This window comes from Melampsora larici-populina (genome assembly GCF_000204055.1).
Source record: "Melampsora larici-populina 98AG31 unplaced genomic scaffold MELLAscaffold_2, whole genome shotgun sequence".
Lineage (NCBI taxonomy): Eukaryota > Fungi > Basidiomycota > Pucciniomycetes > Pucciniales > Melampsoraceae > Melampsora > Melampsora laricis-populina.
The window spans coordinates 1,951,863-1,969,486 of NW_006768766.1; the positions used below are offsets into that span (position 1 = coordinate 1,951,863).

Sequence of the window (17,624 nt, forward strand, 5' to 3'; positions counted from 1 at the left end):
TTTCATCAAGTTGGGGCTCATATTTAACTACTCGGATGCTAATCGGATCATCAATGGCAATGCCCCGATTAGGACCACTGAGAGCGCAAACGGACCGTCCTGTTTTGCACCCTCAGTCTGTTGTCTTCGGGCTTTGTGACATTTCTACGCAGCCATAATCATTTTGCGACTTTTGAAAACGTCAACAGATGAACCAAAGCCGCACCGTCCTACTACATATATTTTTATTATGCCAGGGTCCATGGTTCTGGGTAAAGCTCGATGTATAGCCTTGGCCCCGGTGATAGGTATGCAGGAATGCCCTTGGGATAGTGAAAAGAGTTTGGTATGTATTTGGATTTTTATCCTCAACCAGTGCTCCAACCCACTAGTGTTTTGTATCATCACACCGCGGGAATTGATAAGTATGAAACTCGATTGAGCGAAGTTGCGGTGTCCAAGTCCGCAACTTCCTTCAATCACGGGTTTCGTTTGCAATACGTTCACATTACGTTTGCAGGTTCCCCTCGGGCTGCCCTGTATGCGCACGTCTAGTCAAATTTCATGTATCATGTTGTATCCTGTTTTGTCACAATTCCGTCTCCCTCAGTTCCTTTCACATGATGATCAGAGGCCTCAAAAGGGACCTTAACCACACCAGTAACTTATCAACACGCTCATTCTTAGCTTGTTCTCAAATCCACATAAGGTTAACTCCAATGGTTCTTGAGTGACATCAACAACTTGTTGTATCGATCCTTTGAGATAGATCTGTTTATCATTCTGATTGAGGTATTTTTCCATACATGATCATCGAAACAAAGTCTAAACACAAATAAATTGATCAAATTCGAGATCGATTTCAAAGAACGATTACAAACAGAATCGAAATCGAACAAAAAAATGCAAATATAAGAATTAGGAAGAGAAAGGACAATCATAATCCTACATGTAGATTTTCTGATTAAGAGAAACAAGAGGGGATAGGTATTTGAATTAATTGAGAAAGATACATGATTCATAGCATGAAAGTGAATCAAACAAAGAAAGAAAAAAACAAAGGAAAACAAAGCTACAAGAGTAATTTACATAGAAATTTTATGATTGAAAAGAAATGTAAATGAGTTGATTTGTCAAAACAAAAGAAAGAATTCTAAAGAGTGAAATCATCATGTGTTTTTATGAAAACCTAAGACAGAAAAAAGGATTTCAAAAGAGTATCAGAGATTTGTTTTGGATTTTGATGCAGTGAAGCAGGAGTTTGTTTGACTTACGTTAAAAGAGGATTGAAAGTATCCACAAAAAGAGAGGACAAAAATGAAAGATGAATTTTTTCTTCTACTTGAGGATCTATGAGGGTCTACATATCTAAACGTGAGGGCAGCTCGAGGGGAACCTGCAAACGTAATGTGAACGTATTGCAAACGAGACCCGTGATTGAAGGAAGTTGCGGACTCGGACACCGCAACTTCGCTCAATCGGGCTTCATACTTATTAATTCCCGCGGTGTCAGATAGCCCTTCTTTGCCTGCCTGCAATCAAGTACTGTATAACCTTACAGGCAGGTAATGTTTGTTTCTTTTTTTCCACCCAAAGTGTGCTTTACGGGTTCTGTATGTGCTCTCCGGCGGGGCCCTCCCTGGTGTGTGTCGCGGGTGCAACAGGGAGTGCAATCACATCCTGTGAGCCCCAAAGATCAAAATAGGTGGCTGCCTAGGGTGCAACACCTCAGACAGGCCCAGACTGTTGATCAGAGCACACCCACTTGATTTGAGGGATAGAAAATGGAACATTGATAAAACTAGAAAGCTTACTTATGAGTCATTCACAATGAAGCAATTACGTTGTTAGTCAAGGAGGTGCTTATGAGTGAATATGAAAAGGCTTGAATGGATGAGTATCAAGCCTTGTGAACTCATAGGTTGCTTATAAGGAAAATGAGTGCACTTCTAAGAGTTAAGAGCACACATTTGAGAATAGAGATGAATGTGTAGCAACATATTAAATGAAAGTCAAGACAGCCTATCTAAATGGAAAACACAACATCATATCAAAATATCACAACTGGTAGGATCATAAGATCACAGTACACAATCATTGTAGAACTTTTAAGTCTATTTGTGCATAACCAAGACAGTGAATATTACTTATTTCTGGGAAATGTACCACATTTTTTGGTGTTGTAGTTGAACTAGAATGAACCATATCAGCAATATGGGAACAATGAACATTACTGATTGCTGGGAAATGTGCCACATTGTTTGATGTGAATTTTTATCCTGACCAAAACTTTACTGCACAGAATTACATAGAGAGCAGCTGGATTTATTTCAAGTTGAACAAGGTTTGGAGATGTTTTAGAGCATGTTTGGTACAAGTTGATATACATATATTGTGATATACTACACCAAACCAATATACAGCATATCAGCATATATATACATATATGAAGTTTTGAAAAGGACCGGGGTGTTCAGTAAATTTATTACAATGGACCCTGTCAACTTCCCAGCAATCCTTATTTTCTTTGATAAACCTGATTTGGTTGACATCAGATGACATAAGTGCAGGCTTAATTCAAAGTTGGTCTTTGGTGGGAGACATTTGAAGCCAGTCCAATCTTAACCCCACATCTACCACTTTGACATAAGATCTGTGTTTTGGCAGAATCTCCTGATCACATGTGGACATTGGACTTCTTTTTTCAGAAGGAAAATTGAGGTACTAGAGCACCAGAGTAGCAAAGGATATCCTACAATTAACAGCACATATTGGGGATATGTCTTGGCAGTTTCAATGTACCAAATCTGAGTGACCCTCCATATGAGGGGTTGACAGATTGAGTACATCCTTCAATTGAGGACTATAAATTATTTAAGACTAGTCATGATCAGAGCTTTGGGTTTGTGTTGATAACTCCACACTGTAGTCCTCTTTCCTGAGCTAAGGGCAATCCTTGGTTAATTTTCTGAATTGTGTAGTATTTCCATTGAGGTAAGTTGTTCCAGTTGAGACTGGGATCATTGATCAGAAGGTATTCTGCAATATGAATAAGGACCTCATGTGATAGGCAAGAAAATGCATTTTTATGAGTGTTCAATGCTATGTTGTTTCCCAGAAGTTGCTCTGTTGCCTGTTCTGGGTTTGTCATTTTGATCAATGGTTTGGTGAATTTGAGAAAGTTAAGATTGAGAACTTGGAGCAATTATGATATCAAAGGTTTTGTCTTCAAAGTCAAAAGGGTGACCAAAGACATAGCATGAGAGACTTCATCAAGTTCAAGCCAATCAACTTTAAGAGCTCAGACTAAATTCAAGTGTCAATCAAGCACCTGCACATCTCTAAAAGTTGATATTTATCAGCTCAGTAGCACTCATGATGCAGCCGGTATATCTGTGCAACCTGTCAATGCAATCCTAAACAAGGAAAGCAGGGTGCAGGTCCTGCAAAATCAACAAAGTTTGATCACTTGTCCTTTTGGATGATTTTTTTGCTTGAGGCTGAAGTTGCAAGCTTCAAGTGAGCCACCGGTCTAATACTTCAATGATCAGCACACTCTTACAACAGCAACATGATGTCACATAAATAGATGCTTTGAAGAAAGCTGCAAGATGTCAAATGTAGGAAAGTAAACCTAATTGTTACATTTTTAATCTCTCCAAGTTTTTTCATCACATCAATTTCTAATTTCATACAATATCAGTGGATAAGATTGTTGCAGAGTTCATGAAGTCTCAAAAAGATATCAACTTTCTAAAAAAAGATCAAAGAAACAATTCATTGTCATTTTGACACTCACTTTTCTAAAAAAAAATTACCAGCAGGAATTGAGTTAGACTGGCAAAATTCTTTAATCTTTGGGATATGTACCTTGATTTCTTGGTTCAATAGATGCTGGGAAAGAACCATCAGATTTGTTATACTGGTAGCAAATCAAAAAAGGTTTCAGTCAAGTGAAAGGATTTTGTGAAGTATAAGAGGTAAGGAAGATGGACTCATGTGCTTAGGTGATTGTACCGGATGGTATAGACCCACATATTGTTCAAAGCATGATTCATTTCTTAACCTTCCACAACACAAGGAGTGCATAACTTTTAGCCATAATGATCAGTTTGAAGGTTATTTGGGTATCAAGACTGATCTGAAGGTCCACACCCAGTGAAAACTCCACATTGGTACCAGATATTACTGAAAGAGATTTGACACATATCACTACAATATGCTGCCAGATCACCACAAGAAGTAGCAGTTGAGATAGGAGTCTTTGTAGATGTGTCCCAAAGATTGTCCGTGTTTGCTTCATTCTGATTTATTTGACATTAAGAATCAGTTCAAAATCACATTAAATTATCTATTATTTCTTCTTGGAGTCTCAATCACTGGTGATTGTGCAATTCTTTCTATTAAACCTGTTCAATCATCCTTGGTACATCTACAGGGGCATTAATGATGACTTGACTTCTCATAAATTGTAAGAGTAGTATTGGTCCACAAAGCAATTAAATTATTTCAACCTCATTAAATCAAAGTAGAGAGTAGCAGTAAGCAAGTAGAGTGGGAAAAGCGTTAAAGAAGGTTTATGCGGTGCACAAGATACTTTAATACAAGGTTATCTTGAATTTGTCTACATTTTCAGCCATGTGAGTACAGTCGATTGCAGAAAGCTTGGAAACTTTTGCCCGCCAAACTTGGGCAAATTGGCGTGGAATTCTTTCCAAGCTTTGTGAAATTGACTGTACTATATTCATCACAATCGACAATCATTTTGATGTTTACTCCAAGCGTGCAAAGAGAAGCACACTGGGTAAAAGCTTGATGTGCACGGAACCAGGAAGAAGACTGAATATAATCCCGTTGAATTTGCAGAACTCTTCCATTATACTCACTGTGGTTGCCTTCGCCCGGTCAAGTGGAATTTCTACAGGTTCTATATGCAATGTGATGCTCTTGAGATTAGGGAACACATTATTGGTGATGAAGTCAGCAAGTTCTGATAGTTGGTTTGAACTATCATCTGAGATATCATCGAGGCAATCGTGTCTTCGAAGGTGATAGAACGTGAGATGACAGAGACTTTTGCAATTGCGGAAGCGGTGAACATAGTGACAAGTGGCATGTGGCCATATGGAAAGATGCGTTAAAGCCGGTAAATGAACTTGAGCTGGGTGAAACTCTGGAACGTCTTCTGTTGGAAAGATGTTGGCCTGTTCATGAAATTTGATATCTAGATGAGTAAGCTGAGGCGCCCAAGCACAGATAAACCCAGGCATATCTGATAAACAGAGTGCGATGCAATCGCGAATGGTAACATCGACTAATTGAGGAGGTGCTTGATGACTGCTCCAAGAGCTGTCCAAGGCATCAACGTCCTTCAGCACAAGTTGCTTGAGATTTTTGAGATTTGAAAGACAGGCAGGAAGGCTGTCAACCTCTGACCCCTCACCTGCCAAAAGGTGCGCAAGCTCGAGCGATTCGATTAATGGGAGTTGAGAGATGGGTTCAATGAAACAGCTTGTGGATATCGAATACCTAGGACCTCGGATCTTGAGATGTTGAATACGTCCAAGATCACAGAATATTGGCAGCGCAACAAAATTTACGAGCCGAATTTCCGAGCCAAGTCGAGTCAAGCCAATTTCACACATCTGCGAAATACAGATACCTTTACGGATGACAGTAGTTTCACACGTCCCAAAGTAGGTGACTTGACAACGGCCTCTTCTGGAAAAGAAAACTATCGAACATATCCCAATCGAGATGTCCCAATCTAGCGAGCATGCGCATGCCTCCAGGCAGTTCTGCATGTCTCCTCCAGCGTTCTCGTTCAAAATAAAACTTTGCCCCATGTCAATTGCACTACTATTGCAGTTTGCAAACGTATTATGTGAGTTTGAAAAGAAAGGCAACACCGTGCCCAAACTATCAATGCCCTGCTGAAAGGATTGACGCAATCCAACGAACCGCATATGTATATACATACATGGAATTGAAAAAGATGACTTCCATTTCCCCAATGAATGTTGTAGCTGAGATTTTAGCCGCTGCCAAAACCATCCGAGCGCTTCTCAGAGGCTTGATTCTGCGTAACTTTAGTATCTTCAACACCTCCTGAACACCTCCTGCTCAATTCCCTCAATAAATCCCTATTATTGTCATACCTTGCGCTCGCCAATATATCACTATGCTAGTCGTAGACCTCGTCAAAAAACTTGCCAAGTCTTACCCCGATACGCTCAGTACCCTCACTGTCAGCCAGCTTACCAAATTTACAGCACTGTCTGCCGAATTTATCAACAGGACCGATGGTGTTTATGGACAATCACCCCACGAAGCGCCCATCGAGTTACTCACCCACAGCCTTGATCCCGGCCAAACCATGGCCACTTGGGCTAGACTTTGGAACGTGTTATACTATCACCTCCCAGACTGTGCATACGACACCAAAATTTTCGAAAAAAACGGCATTCCTTTCATCCATCGGCCCAAAGCTGCACTCATCATTCCTGAGCGAACCATCAATCCACCTACCAAGCATTGCCTCTCCTGCACCACGGAGGCCCGTGGCGACCCAGTCACTCTTGACATTCGAACCCAAGTCTATGGGTACTTGTTTGATATTGATGGCATTGAATCGATCCAGTCCTTTTCCGGTTACTGTCGTCGTAAGTAATCATACTTGATACTACTTGTATGATGGCTGACAATGTATGATGGCGATCACTGGTTTGAACTTTGTAGAATGTAAGGTCACATACAGACCCTGTTACGTCCGTCGGGGTGATGTCCGTGAATACTACACCTTAGAAGAAGGTCATCCCAAAGATTTTTTTCAAGTAACTCGACACTACTTTATGACACATAGACTTGCTGATCACCTCAACCACCTGCAAGCTATTGGTGTGTAAGTCATTTTCGATAATTTCACTCACTCTGATGCAAGACGTTACCCATTCCCCTAAGGCTATATTGACATCCACAATCCATGTTTTCCCAGAGTCAGCATATACAACCTTGTGATAATATATAATCGAGCACATGCGACCTTCAATAAATCTTACTCGAATGATTTTCGGCAAGCTAGATACACACGTCAGATCAGTCACCACGTGATGTCTATAGGACTGGATCTGTCTCGATTGATGCGAACCTTTCACGCTCGCGGTGTGAGATTGGTCGCTGACGCTAAAGGAACCGATGAACATAGATTCTTTTGGGCCATGCAGCAACATTTGATGTGGCTAGAGCTCGAAGGCTCAGCGTTTTCCAATCATGTTTGCTCGATTTGCACTTCGATTGAACCCATTCCTGACTCAGATGATGCGACAAGTATGTTTACCATCCGTATTTTTTAGTAACCATACTATGAAACTAACTTAGACCTCATCCATTCAATCAGTCATGCGTGCAGCAGTTACCGATGGCGTCACTATAGGCCACTATGCTTGCAGCGCGTCAGAGGTGCAACTTAAATCCCTTGATCCTAATGGACCCAACTATTGCGATGCCCCTCTTGAGAGGCACAACGATCGGTTTTGCCCCTTACACTCATCTCTCCACCAAATATGTTACGCCCAGCCCTGCTTACGCCGTGTCAAACCTGGCCACAAAACCTGCGAATTGGACGACCACGTTAACGCCTTCAAAGAATTCAAAGGCCGCAACAAGTCACTGTTTGGTCTACCCAAGCGATTGAAGCGTCCCAACACTCATATTCAACTTGATCCCAGTACTATTCTGTCACCGGCGACTGGTGAGGTTACACTTACAGAAGATGATCTCATGTATGGTGAAGTTGAAGAACGCGAGCATGAATCTGCTCGAGACGGTGGTGAATCAAAAAAACATAAGAAAGCTTTATTCAGTCGCCTTCGAACGCACAATGAGCAGTTAATGGTTGCCCCTTGCGGGGTCATTCTGGCTCGTAAGACATTCTACAAATCCGAATCCCTACCTAAAGTTAAGGTAAGTTATTTGGCAAATACATGTGCCAACATGACTTACTATACTAAAAACATGTCTATCTTGTCAATAGGAATTTATTTACGAAACGTTCCCCCACCAAATGCCGCAAGTCATATTCTATGACAATGCATGTGGTTTGTATTCACACATACAAAACAGTGAGAAGGATCGCAAGAAGTTTGAACGCACACTGTTGCCAGTCGATGCGTTTCACATCAAATCACACAAACTCACTCATACCACCTGCCGAGAGAACAATGATCCAAACCTTTTTCCAGAGCTCAAGGTCATCATCTCCCCTGATGGCAAGTGGTAATGGAAGTTTAATTCTTCTGCTGCCGAGATCGTCAACGCTTGGTTTGGCCGTTTTGACCCCATGTGTCGTGGAATGCATCCAATCAAGTATGCCTTTGTATTAGAAGAGTTCATACGGGTTCACAACGAACGCCTAGTGGAAAGATTAGGTAAACGTCCTGATGTTCAATTTTGTCTGAACATTGAATATACATCAGTCCCTATGTAATATGGGGCTTCGACCTCTTTACTATTGTTAATCACAAAATCCAAAACTTTAACCAATAATTGTCGTATAATTTTGCTATTATACACTCATTATAATTGTGGTTATACTACACCCTATATGATAGATCAAATAGTATCTTTGAAAACAGACTATTTATATCAATTGAGTAAACTCATCAACAAAACTGATTTTTCAAATCTTTCCTATGTACTAATTAGTGATTCTACCTATGTGTCGCCATAACTGGCTATGGCGATCACGATCAAATATTACAGATGTTAATTCTTAATGATCTTTATTCTCTACAACTTTGTTGTCAATTACATGGACAAATAAAAAACTAAAGTTTCAATCCTCGAACTCATACTCAAACAACATTGCTCGATCTGATACTACAAAATAAGAATGATTAAGATGCGTCAAAAAATTAACAACTAAAAGATGATCTTGTTGCGCGATGGAGATGTCTCATTCATCTCGCAGAACTGAGGCATCTGAGGCATTGAGTAGGTTACATATGCTGTTACATTCATGGTCCCATCCGAAGTGGAAAAACAACATTCCAATATCGTGGTCAACTGCCTTGTCACTGTCATTGTTAGGAACGGATACAAGCTATCAGATTATTGAATAGAACCTCAATTAACAAAAGATATTCAACTTTTGTTACAGCAAGATACGTTGGAGATCGTACCGTCGATGTCGCAATCAATTTGGCTGATAAGCGTTTTGCCGAGACTCGCATCGTATGCGTAATGAATAAACGCATGAATGAAATCTTTCCATAGATCAGAAGCCGGCGCTCGCATGAGGAATTTGTAATCAATAACATAGCGCTCATTGCGAGGGTCGGTAGTGCTTCCGCAGAAGTACCACCCTGGTTTGCCTTTGCCCACCGCTCCAACGCTTTGCAAAAGCATAGCCTCTTGAACCTGAGGACAAAGATGTCGTCAGACTGGGTTGGAAAGAAACAAAAGAGGAAAATAGGTAAATGGGAAATCACGTTTAGGCCTCTAGATTTCCTATACAAATCTCCTAATCTTTTGGTGTCATCACTCTCAGATTCAAGATGAAATAGCCACACATCACAAAGCTCATCTTTGAATAACTGCAACGCGTGAGCTACAAATACATTGGCTTGACTCATGCTGAGTACTTCCGAGCGGCCGGAAGTCTTACTCCTGTACCAGTTGACATGATTTTTGGCCGTGAGGGACTTTGGTACGTTACCAATTTCCAAATTGACCAACCTCGCCACCCATTCATGATCCCTTTGAACCACGGTCACTGCTGCTCCAAACTTATATACAACAAGCTGACTATCGTAACCCGTAAAATCCTCTGGATCATAAAGGGCTGGCTTGACACCACGCAATACCTTTGGCAGGGGGTACATGAAGGCTGCCTTTGTCTTTGATAGGTCTCCCCTCAAGAAGTTTTTGTCACGATCTGGCGAACAAGCAATCGAAAGATGTTAGTCCCTTGGAATACGTAACCAAACAAAACCAAACTCAACTTTGTTCGGCGTGATCGGTGTGATCGGTGTGATCGGTGTGATCGGTGTGATCGGCGCGAACGGCGCGAACGGCGCTTTTACCTTTTTTGTTGTTTTCTCGAAGATTGGTGTGATCTATACATGGCATCAAAGGTTTATAAACGTGGATCCAAGTGAATTTTTGGCAGTACAGAGAGATAGGAGATAGAGACCGAGTATTAGACAATCCGAAATAACTCAACTTGCTGGATCTAACAGGTGACACATGGACATCTTTTCTTTGATTGAGCTAATTGGTGCGGGACTCCAAGCATGAGCAGATGACTCGACTTCGTTGCATTCGGATGGGGAAGCTGTGACCGATGACAACTCGTCTTCGCTCATCAAATGCCCACCTACCGTACCTGCCACGAAATCATCACCTTGAATGGTTTCTGATACGTGGGTAATGTCACTGATTCTTGTAAGAGAAGTTGGTGGAGTTGATGGTTCAGTTTTCTTGGATGATCGAGTGCGAGAGGGCATTGAAGCGCAATGATCTAATTAAAATAGTAATTTAAGATTGACTCCAGAATCAAAGTAGAAAAGCAAACAATGAAATGGAATTATAGTAGCCTCACTGCTCACACAACGTAATTGATCTATATATTAGGAAATATTGTGGGCGGATGAACCGAATAGTTCTGGAACAATTCCTCTATATATAGAAAATATAAACATATTTTTAAACTAGAGTCATTGTTTGACAATAGTTTGGAAATATAAATTGGCCAGTGTAGTGATCACATTATGCAAATCTTCATTGTGATAGACTAGTTTGTGTATTTCACTATTGTCAAATGACCGTAGGGAATTCTTTGCTTGTAGTTCTGAAAGATGGGATAAATTGATTGTATTATATATGGAGTTGATAGAATATCATGTGAAAGATCGCGCTCCGTATTCACTAGGAGAGCTTCCGCGCTTCACGGTCACTGGATTGAGTATCATCAATAATTGTGGAAACCAGTGTAGTAATGTGCATAGATTAGTAATTTGCAACTTTGGTCTGCGTTACCTGTAGTTTGTATATATATCATAAGGAATCGCTCAAGTGGATATGATCAAGAATCATATCAAAGGAAGCGGATATCAAACGTGTTCGATATATTGTTCACGTTTGTTTGACTAGGTGTTCTTCAAAGGAAAATCTGGTGCTCATCGAATCAAACGTTTCAATTTATTGTCCAATTTACAGGAAATCCAATACCTATCCTTGTTCAAAGGAGAGACATTGTGATATCATTTTCAAAAGGGGAAGAAAGGAATAAACTTGACGTTTGGTTGACTCGATGAACTTCAAAGGAACATCTGAATCCATTCGAACGTTTCGAATTCCTCAAGATTTACCTTTGATACAATTCTCTTCAAAGGTTAATCTTGAGGAATTCGATTATATCCTTGTTCAAAGGAGAGAATATATTTTTCGAAAGGGGAAGATAGGAATTGACAACTCTTGATGCGGAAAGATCATGAATTTCGAAAGTAACATGTTCTTTTCGAAATTTCCTCCACATAAAAACGTGGCTGTCCTGTTGTCTGGACCCTCCTCTCAAACCTTTTCCCATATTTATTCACCATCCCCTAGAACTCGTCTATCCTAAAGATTGCAGTATGGCTCCACAAAGTGATAAATTTATAAAAGGACATGATCAACCCCTGGAAAAAAAACAGGGTAATTAATAATAGTTTTCAACTGCTCTATTTATTAATTGAGTATTTTTGGCTAATTCCTTTTTCACCGCATCCAGCCAGCCCAAATTCGGAGGAACAGGAAGCTTATCAGGAGTATCTAGCTTCCAAAGAGGACAATACACCTGGTAGGATTTCTTTTTCAATTGCTTTCATTATCTAATCATTGCTAATTCTCTGCTTTTCAACATATCCAGCAAGTCCAGATCCTGAGGAAATGGAAGCCTATCAGGCTTACTTAGATTCCCAAGTGGAAAATATACCTGGTACATTTTATTTTCCTTCTCAGTTGCGGTTTGGAAATTAATCATGACCTGAATGTCCGTCCGTTGTATTAAAACAGATATACGGTTCTCTAGTGCTGAACCTGAGGAGGTGGAGGCGGTTATGGATTACCTCAAGTCCGAGATGGGGCCTTCAATGGCTGAATTTGATCAGGACGCACCATCAGAATGCGGTAGCTATGACTCTGTTACAAACCGACGTCGTCCTTTCTGCTATGCCTTCCATGGCCTTTGGGAATCTGGTTACTGCAAATACTGCCAAGACACTCCCGAGAACAGATCGGTTGAGGAGGAAAAGGATGAGGCTGATGCTCCTGAGGGTACTCAAGAAGCATAATTATTTGTTGATCTATTTGCTTATTTGGATGATATTGGATGCCTTTTGAAGGTGATCGGATGTCTTTTGAGTATGATCGGATGAGATCAGATGCCTTTTGAAGGTGATCGGATGTCTTTTGAGTTTGATCGGATGAGATCGGATGTCTTTTGAGTTTGATTGGATGAGATCGGATGCCTTTTGAAGGTGATCGGATGTCTTTTGAGTATGATCGGATGAGATCGGATGCCTTTTGAAGGTGATCGGATGTCTTTTGAGTTTGATCGGATGAGATCAAATGCCTTTTGAAGGTGATCGGATGTCTTTTGAAGGTGATCGGATGTCTTTTGAGTTTGATCGGATGAGATCGGATGCCTTTTGAAGGTGATAACCAGATCTTTCAATGTCCCCTTCCTTTTAAGTCCTTACACTACGCCAGATCACTAATTTACCGCTGAGTTTATAAAATTGAAACTGTAGAAAAATATCACCAATACAAGGGAGGTCGGAAAAATTTGAAAAAATAATGATTCAATTCATGGGTGCTGTCCCCTCATTTTGCATATATTTGCATATTTTTGCCATGATGTTTGAAGTCTCCCCAAACCAAAATGCTCACAGGGGATATTATGTCAGAAACTCAAATTTGGTCCAAAACTAGCAATATTTGGGCAAAAACCTTCAAGCACAAAAATATGAGTATTTTTGTTCAATCATCTGAACACTTGCAATTTATGGAAGTCGCATGATGGCTCTACAAGGTTTATTAACGTGCTGAAGCCATTGTAGTAATGACTTCTATGCTTATATATGGTTCCTGCTGTGTACGTCTCTTGATATATCTCACCCATTCTTGGAGACACACAACTTTTTTGTGCACAAAAACTGTAGAGCCAGAATGTGGCATTCAGAATGTCAAGACACTACAAGTGTTGGAGCAAAATTGATGATTTGGTTGGTGTTGCAAGGTCACTGTCTCTCTACCTGCCAGTTTTGGACCAAATCTGGGTTTCTGACATTATTTGCATTGTGGTTGTAAAAATATGAAAAAATATGCCAGATGATTGGAATGCACCAAAGGGCCCAACCAATATTTGTTCATATTTTTCTGACCCCTCCCAGCTTTTCCACAATTGTCTATGTCTGCTCAATTTTCTAAACTCAGCGGTAAATTTTCAATTTGGCGTAGTGTTACTTCCTACGTTTGAAATGTGATACACAAACCTTGGCCTTGTTACTTTGATGAATATCAAAGTACAGGCCTGATATGTCAAGAATCAATCCTACAATCTTTGCCAACATCAAATGGGCAACATCCATCTGTGACCCGCTTGGGATATCTAATGGCAAGTTCTGACCGTATCATTAATCAATGTGAAATGGAATTTTTTTTAGTTGCATAGGTTCTGCGCGCACAAACAAGGTCTATTGATTAGGGAGTATGATGACTAAAAGAACATGAAGTGGAAAAACAAAGATTGTGATATGTACATTAAACGAGTAAAGGAAAATTGAAGTGAAAGGTCCAGAAATAGAAACATAAACAGAAATAGAGAGAAGAGAAGAGAATTTATCACTTGTGCTTGTGTAACTTGACACGCTTTGTAGGACGAGAGTGGTTAGAGTTAGAGTTAGATGTACCTTCTGTACCTTCTGTATCTTCTGTATCTGCCTTCTTGGATTTGTTGTTATCCCATTCCAATTTAAAGTGATGTTTGCCTTCTTTGACTGTATGATCGGGGTTATCAATTGTGTAAGGGGTCAATCTGGCTTCAGTGATTGCATCAAGCCATCGCCCGTAGGTAGACACCGTTGAACGTGCATATTTGTACGGTTTGCCAAATACCCTGTTCCAAGCGTCTGGATAAGAGTATTTCTTTTTCTCATCCATGAATCTCTTCATGTCCGACATCAATACACCATGAGGCCATTTCTCATTTTCGGAAGTGTTGGAAGTCAAAGGCTGGGGAGGAGTTGAAGGCTGGGGAGGTTTTGTGGAGGCGGAAGGGCGAGGAGCCGGAGTAGGACTAGCAGAGCTCAGTCTTTGAGTATCGGTAAGGTCACGAGCTACTGTTTTATTGGACTCGTCTTCACTTGATTCGTCACTGCTGATTACATGGAGGTTTTTGAGGTTGACTTGTTCAGATACATCAGGTCGAGTCTCCTGTTGGCGTGGTGAAAGGAATCTTCGTATGTCCATTACACCCTTGGACACTTTTTTGACTGGTAGTAAGTGAGTGTCCATATCTTTGCATTCAAACTCGTCGAGTCCAGGAAACATAACAAGGAGTCTGTTAGAGTCAAGCGATGGAGATCCAACTGAGTAGGATTCGACCATGGACATCCGCATGTCAACCTACACATAAATAAAAATGTAAGTGTTGGTTAAGTTGCGATCAGATATATACATCACAGGATCGAGTGACTGACCCAAACCTGTATGTCAACGTGCCAAACTCGTAAGTTGCCATTCCAGTCCTCACCAAACTTCTCATGAACCAGAGTCTTGAGGTCTTCGGATTCGTGAAGGGCAAACGTTGGCCATTCAGGTACATATATTCGAAACACACGACATACCTGTTTGTTCAAGTGGAAATATGTAAGCTCAACGATACATGCATATTCATCTAGGACGAAGTGGAACATACATCGGCTTCAGGCCAAACCACCATTGTTATGTTGTTGCTAGCTGCCTTTAGACGTTCCTCTTTTTTTCGTTCGGTTGCCTGTTTCTGGATTGAGGTGGTGCGAAAGTTTCTGAAATCGGAAGCAGGGAGACGTTCGATGAATGTGCGACTACCCTGTGTTTGGCCACTTGGTGTGGCGTGTTCATTGTCGTCGCCGGCCTGCGGTGCTTGGTGAGTTTGGGAGTTGATCGTGGTGATGCTCGCTTCCTTGGGTTTTGTCTTACGCTGGTTTGTGTGTACAGAACACCCTGCAGACTTATGGTTGAGGTGGTAGCAGCACTGAAAGGATACATACAAATTCATATCAAGAGTCAGATAGATTTGGTTGCAGGCTAAATTAATAACGGGACTGACCTCTGAGCAGGCATTTACGCTGCATTGATTGTTCCGTTGCACCTTATGTCCTTCTGCAGTTTGCCCGTTGACTCCTTCGCACGGGTGATACTTCTTGCCGCGTGATGGTTTCACAGACTGAGTAGCTTGTTGGGTCGCTGGTGGCGACGGCAGTTGCGCATCATTCATGATCCTGCTAAAGTCCATAGGCAGATAGGCGGATAAGGATAGAGCGGAGTTGATTTCGATGATTTCGGAGTGAAATTTATCGCGATGATAAGTTCGAACGTAGCCTTTGTCGTAGTGGCACTGTGTGGTCATGATTAGTTAGTTGCACAGTTCAGTGTTATTAAGTTTAAGCAAACTTTTGTCTGTCCTTACCTTAATTCCAACTTTGGGATTTCGATGTGGCTGAGGAATATAATAAATAGTAGAATGAGGACGTCTTTGCTGACAATTCTTGTTGAGGCAAACAAGTCCTGTCTTGTGGTCTTTGATTGGGGGGAAAGGTAAAGGTTGAAGGGGTTGAAGAGGTACAAGTTGATATTTTTTGGCCGCTTTCTTTGTAGGGCGAGTATTGGCAGGCATTTCGGTCAACTCAAGGCTCAAAATAAGGGTGAAGGTAAGTTGATGACCTTGCATCGTCCCGTGCAATGTCTCCGTTGTTGATAAATGGAATGTTGGGTGGGATTTCTACAGCGAATGATCTGATCGATTGGGCGGGGGGATGATTGTCGTTGAGGATCAAGTGTTTGACATTCCGAAAGTGTCAAATCTTAATAATGAAATGTACCTGCGTCTCATGGGATACTCGCTCGATTCCGGCTCGGTTTGGCCTGGCCCGACTTGGCTCGGAAATTTCACCGTCCTTCTTATGTTCTCCAAGATCAGAAAACAGTGAGATAAGATTGTCCTTGAGGTTATGTAAGTCTTTCGCTGTACGATGTACCCGAAACCGATCCAGACAATTGAGACAGAGCGTTGAAAGCCTTTGACACTGAGAAAGGACTTTGATGAGGGTGCTGGGACAGAGGCCAAATACGTCGCGGACTGCACTTGAGTGTTCACCATTAGGACCAGACATTTCTCGACCCTCGGAGATGTTTAGATTGTCAGAATGCACACTTTCAACTTCCCAATACTCCAAATCCTCTTCAATGAAATTGATTTTATGGACAGAAGAAGATCGGAGTGGATACTGATGTCGATGTTTTTCTCTGACCGGGGGGGTCTGAAACCATTCTGGTCTCAACCCAACGTCTACTACTTCAACATGGAATCCATGTTTGGGAAGGATTTCTTGATGCCAAACGGACATGGGACTTGATATAGCGGAAGGAAACTTGAGATACTAGAGTACCGGCGTAGACGACACACGACAGAATGATCAGTACATATCAGTGATTTGCCTTAGTAGCTTCAATGTACCAGATTCAACTCACCCGCCATATGATGGGTCGACAGATCGAGTACGTCCTACGATTGACGATGGAAAATGATTGAAAACTAGTCATGATGGGCGATTCGGGATTGTGTTGATAAACTGAACATTCAGTATCCGTTCCAGGATAATGAGCAATTTCCTGATCAATCTTCTTGCGGTAATTCTCTGTGGATTCATTGAGGTCATTGAGAAGGTATTCTGCAATGTCGATCAGGATCTCATATGGCAGGCGAGAAAGCAAATCTTTAGTGGCCAACGCTGCTTCGGTTCTTGGGTATTGTTTTTGGATCCCGGTATCCTCACCACCCCCCCCTAGTAACTCCACCACCCCCTCCCGTTCACAGCTAGTGAAAGGCTTAGTCGCTGCTGACACAAGTCGTGACAGTGCTAGCTTGAACCGCGCTCTCAGCACTCACTGAGAATTTTCTTTGATTGTTTCCCTAACAAAACATCATATAGGTACAATAATTGAAGGATCCTTCAAGTGTTGCGCGAAACAAACAAACAATATGAATCGAGATCGCTCCGACCGATCGAATTTGAATCGATCGGAGCGATTGGAAAACAATTCTGAGAAACAATCAATCAGACCGATTGAATTGATCGTGTCGAGTGCCTTATATGTTTCCCTTTTTTTGGGTTAGTGTGGTTAAGCATTTGAAAGACCAGATAAAAAAACACATGATGTCAGGAGAACCGATTGAATTGATCACATTGTGTTCTTGTGCTCAATCCACTCGGTTCTCAACCCTTTTGAGCAAGTGTGATTGCTCGGGTAAATTCCGTAGCTTATTGTGTAGCTGGACAAAGTTTGATATCTTTGATGACTCGATTACAAGATTCATTACCAAAGACAAAGGAGTGTGGTGT

At 41.3% G+C, this 17,624-nt stretch overlaps 4 protein-coding genes across 4 annotated transcripts; 1 reads left to right on the forward strand and 3 right to left on the reverse strand.

Annotated features, from left to right (window-relative positions):
* Positions 1–689: 689 nt before the first annotated feature.
* On the reverse strand, positions 690–1,001 carry MELLADRAFT_89148 (uncharacterized protein; the record flags this gene model as incomplete). Its single annotated transcript, XM_007404647.1, has 1 exon — positions 690–1,001. The coding sequence occupies one exon, from the start codon at positions 999–1,001 to the stop codon at positions 690–692; it is 312 nt and encodes a 103-aa protein (XP_007404709.1).
* Positions 1,002–4,109: 3,108 nt separating this feature from the next.
* Positions 4,110–5,825, reverse strand: MELLADRAFT_101855 (uncharacterized protein; the record flags this gene model as incomplete). The annotated part of the gene is made up of 2 exons (XM_007404646.1): positions 4,110–4,283; positions 4,866–5,825. The coding sequence occupies 2 exons, from the start codon at positions 5,823–5,825 to the stop codon at positions 4,110–4,112; spliced, it is 1,134 nt and encodes a 377-aa protein (XP_007404708.1).
* A 5,787-nt stretch (positions 5,826–11,612) lies between these two features.
* On the forward strand, positions 11,613–12,311 carry MELLADRAFT_101856 (uncharacterized protein; the record flags this gene model as incomplete). The annotated part of the gene is made up of 4 exons (XM_007404304.1): positions 11,613–11,673; positions 11,750–11,818; positions 11,888–11,956; positions 12,034–12,311. 4 exons carry the CDS (start codon positions 11,613–11,615, stop codon positions 12,309–12,311), a joined length of 477 nt encoding a protein of 158 aa, XP_007404366.1.
* A 1,411-nt stretch (positions 12,312–13,722) lies between these two features.
* Positions 13,723–16,759, reverse strand: MELLADRAFT_89150 (uncharacterized protein; the record flags this gene model as incomplete). The annotated part of the gene is made up of 8 exons (XM_007404645.1): positions 13,723–13,738; positions 13,868–14,646; positions 14,721–14,867; positions 14,939–15,256; positions 15,332–15,619; positions 15,692–16,003; positions 16,104–16,609; positions 16,753–16,759. The coding sequence occupies 8 exons, from the start codon at positions 16,757–16,759 to the stop codon at positions 13,723–13,725; spliced, it is 2,373 nt and encodes a 790-aa protein (XP_007404707.1).
* Between the last annotated feature and the right edge of the window lie 865 nt (positions 16,760–17,624).